Source organism: Nyctibius grandis, chromosome 7, assembly GCF_013368605.1.
Source record: "Nyctibius grandis isolate bNycGra1 chromosome 7, bNycGra1.pri, whole genome shotgun sequence".
NCBI classification, from domain to species: domain Eukaryota; kingdom Metazoa; phylum Chordata; class Aves; order Nyctibiiformes; family Nyctibiidae; genus Nyctibius; species Nyctibius grandis.
The window spans coordinates 31,869,510-31,883,882 of record NC_090664.1 but is presented as its reverse complement, the minus strand read 5'-3'; the positions used below and the strand labels follow the sequence as shown (position 1 = coordinate 31,883,882).

General features: G+C 43.0%; 1 protein-coding gene across 2 annotated transcripts; it reads right to left on the bottom strand.

Annotated features, from left to right (window-relative positions):
* Nucleotides 1–6,121: 6,121 nt before the first annotated feature.
* Nucleotides 6,122–12,248, bottom strand: TFPI2 (tissue factor pathway inhibitor 2). 2 transcript variants are annotated; one of them, XM_068405215.1, is made up of 5 exons: nt 11,988–12,248; nt 11,705–11,884; nt 11,051–11,230; nt 9,613–9,786; nt 6,122–7,300 (listed from the first exon to the last, which is right to left on the bottom strand). In XM_068405215.1, the coding sequence occupies exons 1-5, from the start codon at nt 12,067–12,069 to the stop codon at nt 7,200–7,202; spliced, it is 717 nt and encodes a 238-aa protein (XP_068261316.1). In that variant the 5' UTR covers nt 12,070–12,248; the 3' UTR covers nt 6,122–7,199. The 2 variants fall into 2 exon arrangements, with proteins under 2 accessions (XP_068261316.1, XP_068261315.1); XM_068405214.1 differs by having other exon boundaries at nt 6,122–7,303; nt 11,988–12,245.
* Between the last annotated feature and the right edge of the window lie 2,125 nt (nt 12,249–14,373).

Here is a 14,373-nt window from a genome sequence, read left to right as displayed (position 1 = left end):
AAGTTTATCATGTAGCACTCAAAGGATGTAAATCAGTATTGTTGCATAGAATAAAATACGCTTCTTTGACCGTAGAGTGTAGCGTACGGAAAAGGCAGTGGGATAGATTTGTTGGAAGGGGCAGGGAAGGAGGGCTTCGTCGCCAGCCTCAGCATCTCAGCAGGCCAGGTTGCATGGTGGGTGCCCTGCTGCTCACTCCTGCTCTCCCTCTCCACATAGCCACCTCCCCACTCCCACCCAGAGTGATGCATCCAGCACTGTGTCCCTCCCCATGCCCTGCTTCTCTTGCTCTGTAACTCTCAGCCTGTGTCCCCAGCACTGAGCTGCCCGTAGCTCTGCACACCACTGGAACAGACGTCCTCCCCAAATCAAAGTGAAGCTCCCAGCACAGGCTCTGACTTGCACTGGGAATAGGGATTTCCCCAGGTAATGGCAATGGAAAGTGTTTTGGGTGCCCAGGAGGCATTCGGATTCTTAGTTTTTCTGTGATGTCCTCAGAAAACTTATTTGCATTTCTAACATTAAATTACTCTTCACTTAAGACAGTCACTGATAGTCATAGGAAAATTTTGGCTGAAAGGAGCTCGGAGGTCATCTGGTCCAGTCCCAGCTAATAAACACCAAGAGAACGGTCAGGTCCGGTGTTTCCTGGCTGTTGCACAAACACTGTGCAGGCAGAGGCTGCTCATGAGGGCAGAGCAGGAGGAGATGCAGGAAGTCAGAGAAGGCTCTCCCCTCCTCCTTCCATCCTAGGTTTCCCTAGCCGGGGAATGAACATCGCTGCACAACTTGCAAAAAATGTCTGTCGTGACCAGGAGGGAGCCTGCAAGAACTGTCAGTATTTTATTTTCCCCTCTTTAGCTTTCTCAAGTGCTTAAGATATGTCCTACCTCTTTTTTCTTCATGGAGCTATCTGAGCTGTTTCTCAGTGGTTTCTTCACAGGGCTGAGGGTTTAAGCAATGTCTAGTTTGAGAGCATTTTCTGGCTCTGAGGTCCAGACACTCACCCTCTGTAGCCAAGGCTCAGCATGGTCGTCCCTAACACCTTTTGGGCTGAAATGAGAAAGCAGTCAGGACGCTTCAGTGATAAACTGAGAAAAAATAAAATAAAGTGAGCTTTTTAAAGAAGAAAACCTCAATCCTAAATGCTACTGAGTGCTCACTATCACATTCAAAGGCATAGTTCTGTCTGTTGGGGATAGAAATATTAACTACAGATGTCTGTTCAAAATGAGGCAATGAAGAGTTGCATTATTCGCCATTGCAATAGGTTTGAAAAGACCTTCTTTATTGTACATCTGGAGATCGAGAGCAGGTTTCCATCAGCATAACTGCAGAGTACAGTCTGTAATCTTTTTTTGGTCTCGGTTTTAAAAAGAAAATACAAAACTGAAAAACAACATGAGGTGAGCTCTACTTCAGTGACACATTTACTTTTTTCAGGTGTTTGTAGCTTTAAATAGTTCTATGAGAATTAGAACTTATTGTGATTCATACTGTACAGTTTTATTTTAGTACTGCTTAGATTAATTCACACTAGAAGGATGCAAAATTGTTATTGTGAAATCAGTTAAGGAACCCAGTTTAACTGCCAGTACAAAAGTGACACTCAAAGTAGGTGTCTGCTAACGTATAACATATCGGAAGAATATACAAGCTATCTGATGACTTTAAGCCAAACTAAGGAGATTTAAAAATTCCTCCTTCAATATAAATTAATCTCTATTTATCTGAATATAGATTTAGATTTTAAAAGAAAAGTCTTGAAAAAGTTGGAAGGAACAAACCCTGACAAAACCTAATCAAGGAAGTGCCTTTAATATTAAAATAGATATTTTTCCAACGTTTTTATAAATATAGGCTTTGTAGCAGTTTTGGTCCTAATCCTATTTGAAGACATATTGGAGTAAAGAAATGAGTTTGTTTCCTTTCCCACCTGAAAGGAACCTATTGCCCCACCACAGCAAGCAATCATTCACATCACACATCCAGCAACTGTGTGGGCACTGAAACAAAGGTTAGAATTTTTTTGCTCAGCCTGTGTTTATTTGCTTGCACCCACTGATGAAAATTGACAAAGAAGAGCTCAGGTAAAGCAGACACAGCCACCGCTGCAGGAGAACGCTGCTCTATGCAAGATCACATTTCTGCACTTAAAGGAGGTTATTGAAGTGTTTGGACTCACTCCAGGTATTGTTGGACTCATGGTAGAGTCCCTCTGGCTGGCAGAGTGGGAACTGTACAGGCTCCTTGTGCTCCAGTCGAGCAGCCTGGATCCATGAGAAAGCAGTAAATACTGCTAAATAAATAAATAAATAAAGTAAATAAAGTCATCACTGTTTTTCTCAGCAGACTTCCCTCACACTTTTAGAGAGGAAAAAAAAAAGCGGGGGGAAAGTCTTGCTAGTCTCGCTACTTTCTATTGGAGGCATTTTTATAAAATATTCTTTTGTTAACATCAGTAAAACTCAAGATTTCTCATTGTTGAATACTACTGCGATGATGGGAAGCTTTCTCCTGGTTTGATAATGAGGTATATTTTCCACACTTTACTCTCTTGACTCTCTAAATAGCTTTTATTAGTATAATCTATCCTCTTTATCTTGCTTCCCACACAGAGAGAAAAATATCCCATAGAGAATTGTGCTCATATGTATCTATCAGTTAATAAGAGTTTTATTACTCCAGTTCATATTAAGCTTTAAAAGTTGTAATCATGCATTGTCCTTAGAAAAGATGCTGCACACTTGTGTAGTGAGTAGTAAGCCTCCAAGAAAGCCCACTGAGCAAAAACTTTGTAATTCATCTGGCAGTTATATGAAAGAATTTAACATGTAGTTAATATATTGAGGCCTTTAATGAGGATCCAGCATGAGAAAAAATAAGGCTTAATATTACTGTATGCTCATCAGCTTGAAGTTCGGCCCCAGTGAGACAATGTGATGTACTTTGAGTTCAAACTGCATTTAAAACCTTTCACACAAAAACAGTTAGGCACCTAACCAGCTGTGTCTGGAAGACCGTCCAGTTTGTCCATATTTATCTGAAATTACAGTCAGTGCTGCCAGTACTAAGGGAACCTCCATTAAAAGGGACTTGTTTTACTCCCACATAATAGATACAATGTTTTATATTTCATAAATTAGTCTTTAACTTGCCTGAACTCTCTCTCTTTTATTAATAGTTCAGACACGAGCTGGGAATGCTCATTTCTCTGGCATTTATTTGGAAATCACAGCTCGTGATCACACTGGTTGCTAATACCTCAAAGAGCATGCTTTTATGCATCTTGTTTTCATAGGGTTTTTTTCATATCATTGCTGTTCATTAGGCTTTATATACTATGATTAACACCCCTTCTCCTCAGCAATTAAGTAATTTATCAGATGATAAGTATGTACAAGACCACCATACACTGAAAAATTAGGCTTACTTCAACAGAAGCAAGTTATCTCTGCACTAATTATCACCAGTGAAAGTTACGCATAATAATAAAAAGCTTTCTAGAAAGATAATGAGGCAGCTTTTGCTTTCAATACTACTGATGTAAATGTATAATAATTCTGGCACATCGGCAATGTGGTTCTTCCAGATTTACATAACCATAGCTGGACTGCATTTAGCCAGTGGAACAGATTTCTTATCACTGGCTGGATCCAGAACTGGATCAGCAGTGTAGCTGACTTCAAGCTTGGGGACACAACCTTTCACCTGTGAGTTCAGACACAACTTCAGGGAATTTATTTTTTTTTTTGTGACCCATTGTGTCTAATAAATTATTTTTTTTTAAATAAATAGATGTGGCGAAACTTTGCTTTCCATCATTTAGATTATCAATAAAAAAATTACGTCTTTCCACATGGATTTTTTTCTTTTCTGTTTTTGATAGTTAAAATTCCACTGAAATATAAAGACGAAGCCACTCTCCAACTCTTGAAATACTTTGCAAAGCAATTCCTTGTGTTGCCATGGTCTAAGGACAAAGAATCAGCGCAGATTTTCATTTTTATAGTCTTTGATAGTTCTTCACAAGATGCCACTAAGAAAAGAACTGGAATTATGGGTTGCAATGGAAAGTTAAAGAGCAGTGATGTTATCTGCAATGGAATTTAATCAAATCTGCTTATTTCAGCAACCACTGTTCAGCAGCAGGTATGACTGTCCCATGCAAATCGCTTGTCATGAGTTTCAGTGGCAGTTTGCCTATGCAAGGCAAGATGAGCCCAACCGATTATAATCACTGCTTCCCTCCTCTGCAGTAGAAATTGGTGCTGTGACACACGATACCAGCTGCTGGACACTGGCTACTATAATAAAAGCTAATTTGCAGGATGGTATGGGCTGTGTTAATTTTCAACGTGGCAAAATGCTAACAGTTGACCCAACCTTGGGCTAGTGTTGTTTCATCAGCAAACTGAAGAAGGAAGTAGGTCATGAGTCATATAAAATGCTGTAGATGATAGAGAATTATTTAGATTAGTCAAAGCCACAGGAGTCTGGAGGGATATTGGAGTAACGTAAGAACATGAAGCAAAGCAGCACAGTGGCAGCTGAAATTCTTTGTAGCTGGAAAAAAAAGAAAAAAAATATTAAGGCATTTACCTGGAAAGAAGGCACAACTTATACAAAGAGGAATAGCTTCACTAAGAGACCGAAAGAAACTTCCATGGCCTCCCCCCTTCCCTCCCTCCCCAGTCCTCCAGAATACTCTACAGCCTGTTCACTAGGAAACCCTGCAAGAATTATGTATAGTTTAAGTTAAATTTCTGTGTGATACCAGGTAGATAAGGGACTGGAACCCAGCCTCTTGATATTTCACTGAGTCCCCTAGCAGTAAGCCCTTGGACTTTGAATTACATTTTTATGCAATAAAAGAAAGAGCATGTGGAGCAGCTGCATTACAAAGGGCTGCAGTGGCCACTCCTGTGTCCTAGATGGAACCTGGTCCATCAAGAAAGCTCTCGCTGAGCCCCTGAGAGGGCATGAGCAGAAGATTATAAAACTCTTGGACCCCTTCCAGGACACTATCCAGGTATCACATTGCCCAGGATATGTCGTGATGTGTGACCAGGCACCCAATTCTGAGACCAAAAAGTAAAGTGAGATGGAGCTGCTCTCAGATTTTGGGCTCCCTTTAAATCCCAGGTCCACTTTTGTATCCCACCCCGAGATACTCCTATAAAAGTCAAAGACCCAGAGAGGTAAGGAGCGATAGTCCATTTCTCAAATATGTTACCAGAGATTACACTCCACAGTGATGCTGTTAAAAGATGGCCATCCTCCATGTTTAAATTGAACTTTGACTTCTGAAACAGGCTTGTGGTTTTTTAAGTGGTCAGAAATCTGCAACAAATGCAGCTGGGGTGCCCCAAACAGGAGTGCTATGTATGAAAAAAATATTCAGAGGGACACTCTGGGCTGCTGCTCTAAACAGCATGGCCAAAATTCACAGCCCAAGGGAAGGCACACAGGCAGCATCCATGGTAGTGTGCCCTGTCTCCTCCAGGGAGGTCAGACTGGCCCCATTCCTGTTTGAAGGCTGGTTACCAGAGAAGAGGTTTGGTATGGGACAAACACTCTAAACTGTGCCACTAGTTACCTGCAATTTTCTGTCACAGAGTATGCTCATTTGTCTGCACTAAGCAATAGATTAACTGAAATAAGGTTTTTGAGATCAAGAACCAGAAATGGAGTGGTAGAAAGACAATGGCAAGCACAGCCAACTGCTTTAATTGAAAATCCAGCGGTGAGAAAAAAATCAGTAAGCAAAACAAATCTTGACTAGTTTTCCCATCATATTCCCTCTCCAAAATGGGGATAAAGCACACATCTGAAATTTTCCAACTGAAAGCCAATGTCATTTAAAGCAAATAGCCCGCTACCCACACAAAAGCTCTTCAGATAGTGGAACATCAAACAGGAGAACCAGCAGCAGACGATTGTCTGCTTAACGAAGCGCCCCTTTGAGAGCAGCTCTTTAGGGAGAGCCAGCTGAGCCATAAAAACTGCTGGGGATGAATGACATCAATGCAATTTACTGGCTTTCTTCAAATAAAGAGCTCAGCGTAAGGAAATGATTTAAGAGACAACTAAACTCTGCTAGAGTCATAATTAGTAAATAAGAGGTTCCATCTCACATATTGGTGTATACAACTAACTCAGGATAATTAACAGAAGCATATGACAGAACAAGCTCTCCTTTTTTTCCCAAAAACATTTTATTAACATTACTTACGAATTCATATTTAGAAAATATTGTAGGTGAAATGAATTGAAATTCAGACGTGGCTCAAATACAAAACATAAAAGAAGGTGCAATAATATCACAACAGGCATAATCTACCCTAAGAAATACAATAGTGCCTCAAAAGAGGGATTACATGAGATTTGCCAAAGCTTCTGCCTTAACAGCCACTGCATAAACACAAATACCAAGATCCTCAGCAGATGTAATCAGTGTAGCTCCATTAAAATCAATTTATGCCATACGAGGATCTGGAGTGTAACTTAGCAGAAATTTCAAGTGTCGTGAAAAAGTAATGGCTACATTTTAGTTTTAATACCCAAGTAGCTTATTCATTGCCTTTGTCAGAGTGTTTAACAAAGTATCCCTATTCCCAATTTTCTCTTGTGGGATGAGACAGATTTAAGTTTATACTTCTTTTACTATTATGAAGGCCTTCTGAAAGCCTTGACTACAAACATAACTGTGAAAGGCAAGCTACTTAAATGATAGCGCCTAAGTATGTAACATGGCAGGGCAATAAACCTCTAAACACACTTTTGAAAGGTTCCTTTTCTTTAGCAAGCAGAGGATGCCAAAAAAAATCCATGGCAGAGATTTAGCTTTGTACTCGCCTTAGTTACACTAAGAGACGATTGATTTTTCAGACTTTAATTGATTTATAACAGCTGAAATATTCTCCCCAGGTAGTAGTAAGGTTCTCCCATAGAAACATGGAAATCTAAACACCTGACTTTGCCAAAGTATTACTGCAAAGACAACAGAGCAGAAGAACCAAACTCAGGTTCATTCTTCTTCTATTAAATGCAGTTCTTTATAAAAAGTAAGTTGGAAATAAAAAGCAGTTCTGAAACACAGAACTGTGTCAGTGTATAAAACTGTGTGGAAACTATCTTACAAAAGAAGAAAGTGAAATCAAAAGAAGGTGTTTCAAACATCCAAGTGCACATCAGCTTTAAGACTTCGGGTTATACGTCTGAGGTTTTTTAATCAGTTTCCTCATCATTTTTCTGCGGAATACATTCGTTGGCTTGTTGATTCTTAGTTTCTGAGTCCCTGCTAAGAAAACAAAGGAAGCAGTTAGGGAAACAGTATAACAAAACTGTTACTACTCCTTATTGTTTGGGTTTTTTTTATATTATGCTGTTTAAGCAGTTGATCCAACAATAACAAACATATCAGTAACTGTAAAATGTGCCCTGGACTCCCTATTCTCACACACTGTTAGGTCTCCAATGTGTCCACCTTTGGCACTGGAGTCCTGCTTTGCTGCTCTTTTCCCGAGCAAGCATCAATGTCTTTTCTAGCTGTCCTGCAGTGACAGCAGAATGGAAGTAAACACACTGGTCTATCTGAAAAATAAAAAAAGAACCAATATGACATTTCTCTGAACAACACTGGGGCAAAGACTAAAATATAACCAGTGCTTGCGGGAGATGAAAAGCTAAAATGATTTGGGTTTCTGCACAGATCTGGGTTTCACACAGAAGCTGCAGTGGTCAAAGGCAGTCGGGGTTATCTCCAGGAATGCTTATGAAGGTCACATGAAATGTGTGAACACAGTTCAGAAATCAAGTACTTTGCAAACCTGACTGAAAATGGTTTTTTTTTATGCTACCTGTTTACCTGCACACAGAGCCTCTGTGGCCAGATCCCAGTCCTTTCACTGTCATCCCAACATATTTATTTTCTTTTCCAATATAAACTTTTTAAATTAAATGAATCAGAAACTTTCTCAGTCCAAAAGCTATAGATCAATTCAAACACCAGTTGCGTATTTGCACATGGAAGGTCAACTGAATTCAACTTGAGACTCCAAAAGGCAACAGGAAAGATGCTGGGGAGGGAATTATGGGAGCAGGAGAGAAGGAGTGGCTTAAGCTGCCCTAAAGATTTGCTTAATGTTCCTGTACACTCCCAAGCTATAGAAACAAATATGTATAGTACAACATTAATTAGCACTAATTATGCCCTTAACGATGAGCTTTGGTTGTACCAAGCCTTACTGAATTGTGAAATCCAGAAGTTGGTGAAAAAGCTTATAACCAATCTTTTACATTTGGCTATCTGGTGCTCTAGTTACGAGACAGTGTTTCCTTACTTCTTTCTTCCACAAAAAGAGTGAGGAAGGGAGAACCCCCAGGTGGCTCTGGCTGGGTGTGGGCAGGGGCACAGCGCGGAGGCGAGATGCTGAAGAGGCCATTTCCTTCCTCCTCTCTATTTGTACACTTAGGCTGGAGCCTGGCCCTACCATTTCCCAAGTAGTAATAGATGCAAATTAGATAATCACAAGCATCTCAGATAGACTTAGCATTCCATTAAAGACTCCCTTACAATACTGGAATGGCACAGACACACTCAGACTTGTCACCTACAGAAATATAACTGCCATGACTAACTCGCAGACAATATTTTTACTTCTGAGGACTGTGCTCAGGGTGCAATCCTTGCCCCCGCACTGGATTTCCAGCCCAGAACTGAAGAATCATCTCCTGACTTAAGCCTTCTGACTACACATCTTAGATACTTAAGTACTGGGCCTCATGCATATCTCATGTTTAAAACAGAGCTAATTTTGGCTTACCTCCCCCCAAAGTCAATGTCCAAGCTACATACAGCCTTAAGTTTCTTTCCCATTAGTATCAATTTTTTAAGTATTGTGCTGTATCTGCTTCCTGAGTGCTCTGCGGTACCAACATGTAATTATGCTTTTCGCTCTCTCATTGATTTATGTATCAAATGAATTAAAGTAGAGTATTAAAACTTGCAATAGCTGGTATGAACATAGGACTGCAGGTAAAAGCACAACTGGTTTGACTTGCAAGCACAGCCAGTAGCTGTTTTGAATAAAACCATTAAGAAAAATCAATTATCATTCCAAACCCTTCCCCCCACAGCCACAGAAACACTTGACTCAGCACAACTGATGAGGCAGAAATCTTTTGTAATGGGAATAGGAAATGAGAACAGGCAGCAGGGAATCAAGGGAGGATGGTAACTGCTGAAAATCCGAAGGAAAAAAGTAAATTGATTTCACAACTTTAATCCTACTTTAAAATAGCTGGAAGAAAATGAGACCTTAATTAGTGTTCATGCAGGTACTGAAAAGTTTAAAGACTGATTCCTTATGGGCTCTAGTGAGTTAATGAGTCTTTTTGTGTGCCCTTCTCTACATTTCATTGAAAAATGGTGAAACCACCTCGCATCGCACTGTTCTTGTCAGAAGGATTTAGTGTTGCATCTCAGTTTTCCCTGCCTTTGAAAACAGATTCTAAAATCCAAAAAAGCATACACTTGTAACAAGCCAAGGTGAGTATTTGGATTGCTTTATCTGCTTGTGACTGACAAAATGCAAAAAAAAATCTTACCTTTTCTGCAGACATTGTAGCAATCTGTTTCAGTAACGAAGTTATTGGCATTGCCACCACAGCCGGTATAGTTGAACTCCTTACATGATTTAGTCTTGGTGTCATAGTAGTAGCGAGGCACAGAAGAAGAACACAACCCTTCATCCTTTGGGCTATAGCATAGCAAGGGACCAGCTTGAAAAAATGAAGAGAAAAAAAAAAGAGAGAAAGAAAATTACATAAATGTCATCTCTATGCCTGGCTTCTTAAAATTTACCCTGCAATAAATTTTGTGACTAAACAGCTCTTATTCCCATCGAACTGACGTGACTGTTACCGATGACTTCAGAGACTTACTACATCTTATTCCTGTGGGTTATGAATTTGAGAAAGCAACAGACAGTCCCAGAAAATAGGATTACTATCCCACAAGCGAAATTCATCAGCTTTCCCCATTTGTGGTGCCATACATATGACCGCTGAGATATTTACACAGTCTTATTCCATATATATAGGAATATAACAATAATTCCAGTGGAACTACCTCTGTAGAGGAAAAAGGCACAATTTTGTTTATCTTTGCTATGATTTTGCCAGCAAATCCTGCCTGCTTGCAGCAAAAAGTACAAAACCCACCACTTTCCTCACAAGAATCATGTTTCATTTTTTCTCAACAAAATTTTACTTTTCTTGCTGGACTCCTTTTACTAATTTACTGGATGTGCAACAGAGAAATTTAAAATAATTCAGCGCTCACTTAAGAAAACACAGTCTGTCATCAGCTAAAAATAATTGTCTCATCAAGCACTAATAAAGCTGTGGCAGTGACAGCTTTTATACATTCTGGTAGATCTCTCTTTCTTCAAAGATCCTATCTTGCACTGCATATTAAGCTGGTGTTTATGACAACACTTAGCTATAGTCACCTGCTCATAATTACCACCTCTTTTCTTCAAAGCTTATATAGAGACACAGTGATGAGTCACGTCAGTCAAAAAACTTTTATCAGAAGTTGAATTGGCGAGTGCCAAAAATCCAAGCCACCTAACACCATCTCTCAGGCCTGAATTTTAGAAAGGCACTTCCACTTTATAATAGGATTATCACTATCCTGAACGTGACTGCCACTATCTCTTATACATCTGCCTCAACACAGACCTCCAACCTTATTTCCCTTCAGATTGCACATCTACAGCTCTCTAGAAGTCAAGAGGTCGGTTGGGTGTAGCTGTGGGCATATTTAAAGTCACAATATTAAACTAACACAGCATTTTTGCTCCTTCAATAACAGCTGAGACAAGTGACACAATGAAAGTCTGCAGGCAATATAAACATCTACTTCACAGAAGTCTTCAAAAATACCACTGTATGAGTATCCAGAGGAAAATATCAAATAAAATATCATCTTCATATCGCTTTCAAACCATCTATTTTATTAAAAATTTGGAACAACCATTACTTTTCTCTGGCAGACAGTGGTCCACACAAGACTGCAAATCTCTGAAGTTGTTGCCATTTCCATAACAGCCACCATAGATGAACTCTTCACACCTCATCGAGCTCAAGTTAAAGGCGTATCTTTTTAGATGACTCCTGCAAGGTCCTCCATCAGCCTCCATCCGGCATAATTTGGGCACTTCTGCAAAAAAAACATAATTTCATCCTCTGTAAAATCAACCCTTTGTGCACCCCATACTGAATAACATGGTAGACAGAACACTGTTAGTCCGGTCACAAGCAAGTCACATCTTGTCTCACTACCTTTACTCTTTAATAAAGTGGGATAAGCTTTACAGGAGGAATCTGATACATTAATCAGCAACTAGATATAATATTAAGTGACATTTAAAATAGTAATAGTTAAATTCCATGTATTGTCTACGAGACAATTCGCTCCAGATTCTCTGCATGTAACTAACATCACCGAGATAGTTGCAACAAGCAGGAGGGACAGACAGGGTGGGTACAAAGCGTCCCGCAAGCAGCGCAGCCTCCTGGGTGCTCCCACGGGCCGCCTCCATCCCCCGGCCAGCCCAGGGGCGCTCCGGCGAACGGCGGCCCGTCGGGTCGGCCCCGGGGCTGAGAGGGCGGCGGGGCCGGTCCCTGGACTCACTCTTGATGGTCCAGCAGCTCTTCTCGCAGTCGTCGAGGCTGAGGAAGTTGTTGGCGTTGCCGTGGCAGCCGCCGTAGGTGAACTCCTGGCAGCTCTGCGTGTACCTGTCGTAGTACCAGCGCGGCACCAGGGCGCGGCAGGGGCCGTCGTCGGGGGGCAGCAGGCAGGCGCGCTGCTTCTCTGCGGGAGACACCAGCGACCGGGGCTGAAGCCACCTCGGCGGCGGAGGCGGCCCCGGCCCCGCGTAGCCACCTGCGGGGTCCCGCCGAGCGCCCGCTCCTACCTGTGAGGGTGCGCGGGGCCAGGGCCGCGCAGGCCAGCGGCAGCAGCAGCGCGGGCAGCGGGAGGCGGCAGCCGGCGGCCATGTCGCGGCGGCGGCGGCGGACGGGAGGGAGGATGGGAGGGTGGCAGCGGGGTCCCGGGAGCGAGCGGCGCTGCCCGGCCCCACGGCAGCGCTTTATATGCGCCGAGACGGCTTCCCCGGGCCGCCTCCCTCCTTGCGCATGTGGTGGGAGGGGAAGGTCTGATTCAGCGGGGCGGCAGGTCCCCGCTGACCCGGCCGTCACCGGGGCGCGGCAGGCTGCGCGCTTGCGTGCGGCCGAGCGCCGGGGGGCGCGGGCAGCCCGCCGCCGTCGGGGGGCCCGCGGCCGGGGCCGGGAGGGGGGCGCCGCCGGGGCTGGCTCGCCGTCGGGCTGCGCCGCCCACGGCGCAGGGGCCTCCGTCGCACGGCTACAGGGAGCTGGCTGGGGTCCACGGCTGTGTCCCCCCCATCCCATTACGGGACGATGCTCAAAGAGCATTTCCTGTTAATCACGGCGAAATCCGGGACGGCTCACTTCGCGAAAGTCCTCTCCCGCCTCGCCCCCGTGGCGGCCGCTCCCCATTTGGAGGCTGCGGGCAGAGGGCGGCAGGACGCTGAGAATCAAATCCGGGAGCCTCCGGCAGGTCCTGAGCCAGCGGCGTCAGGCACGGGCCGCTTAGCGAGTGCCCCTAGAGATAACTCCCATCAACCCGCCTTACTAGTTAAATACCGTTGTGTATAACGCTAATGAACTTGGGAAAACGGAGGCACCGTCAGCGGGCTTGGACTGCTGGGAAACCCAAGGGGATGAACGGATGAAACCTCTAGCTAGTTCCAAGAGAGAGAGAGATTTCAGCAAACACCATGACTTGTCTTATTCTGTGGATTTTAACCCCACCAGGCAATCCAGCCTGATCTGGGGAGGAGAGGGTGAGCAGCAAACAGCATACTTTCCCTCTCTAATCTATTAAAGCCGTTACATTAATTAGTGTTTACTCCAGATTTAATACAGAAAGAGAGATAAGAGTGGCTGCAAATTAGGCGTGCTCTCTATAGATAACAATAAACTAATCTGATCTCTTATTGTTCTTCTCTGCTCCCTTTACAGCAACGGTGTTGGGCCTCAGTCCTTCAGGCAGGCGCTGCGCTGATAGGATTGTGATACAGGGCCCTGGAAATCTGTGGCCTCCAGGAAAGAAGCCACAGTCCTGTAAGGAGGAGGAACTTCATAGCACCCGATTATTTCAGGAACTGACTTTCTCTCTATGGCTTCTCTGCTTTTCTATGGAGGATTATGACCTAGTTTTCTGACATAATTTTATTTTTCATAAAGGCAAGAAAAAGGAGCAAATTCAATCCCCACCCCACCTAGGTGGCTTCTGGGAGGATCTGAATGGCACCTCTCTCCCTCCTTTTTCAGCACTGTTCCTTTTTTCAGAATCTCCAGTTGCCAAAGCGTAAGTGGATGCTTTAGTGACAAGAAAATAAACTCTGGTACAGTTTGAGGCATCATCATGGGACACCATCTGCCATGTTTTAGAATCTTATAGCTACAACTGTTAGTAACAGGTGTCCTCATTTTTAGGGGTTTTGTTAACCTTATTAAGCACAGCAACTATAATAAAGGTTAGGTCCCTCCAGTAGGAAAAAACAAAACCAAAAGAACAACATACATTTTCTATTTCCAGAAAAAAATCAAAAGGCCATCTTTCTAATATTAGGAGACTCTAAAGTGATTTTAATATGACTAGACTGATGTCCTTTAGTTTTCACTGGATTTTGTTGGAATTGCAAAGAAAGTCATTAAATACCACTTTAAACAGCAGCAAAATGAATGCTGTCATGCAAATACCATTTTCCATGTTTTCCATTTCCTCTGTGCATACACACATACAAATCAAAGTTTGAGCTAAACCCACGTATCCATCAATGCTGCAGCACAGTGCAGTATTTATTCAGCTGCTCCTTTGCTGTAACAGCAAAGAAGTTCACTTGATTAGGTAAGTATCTGTAACAATATATGAACTAGAGTAAAAGTTAACATAGCCACTGATTGAAAGCCCTTTACTAACTGCAATCAGCAGTTAGTCATGTCAGCAGACAGCTCACTGCAGGCTTTCCATTACAGGGTTATCGATATCAAGATGCAACTGTCCTTCCCACCCTAACCATGCTAACCCTGTGCCAGAGCCCATCCTCATCTCACTCCCGCACCCTACACCTACCACCACCACACCACATGCTCTCTACCTCTCCACACCACAGTGCTTCTGCTCCCACCAACAGCCCTGCCTCCCCTGAGACCCTGGCTGACCAGCTCCTTCCACCTGTTTTGACTGGCCCAGGGACCAGCAGCTGGTGGGGTTTG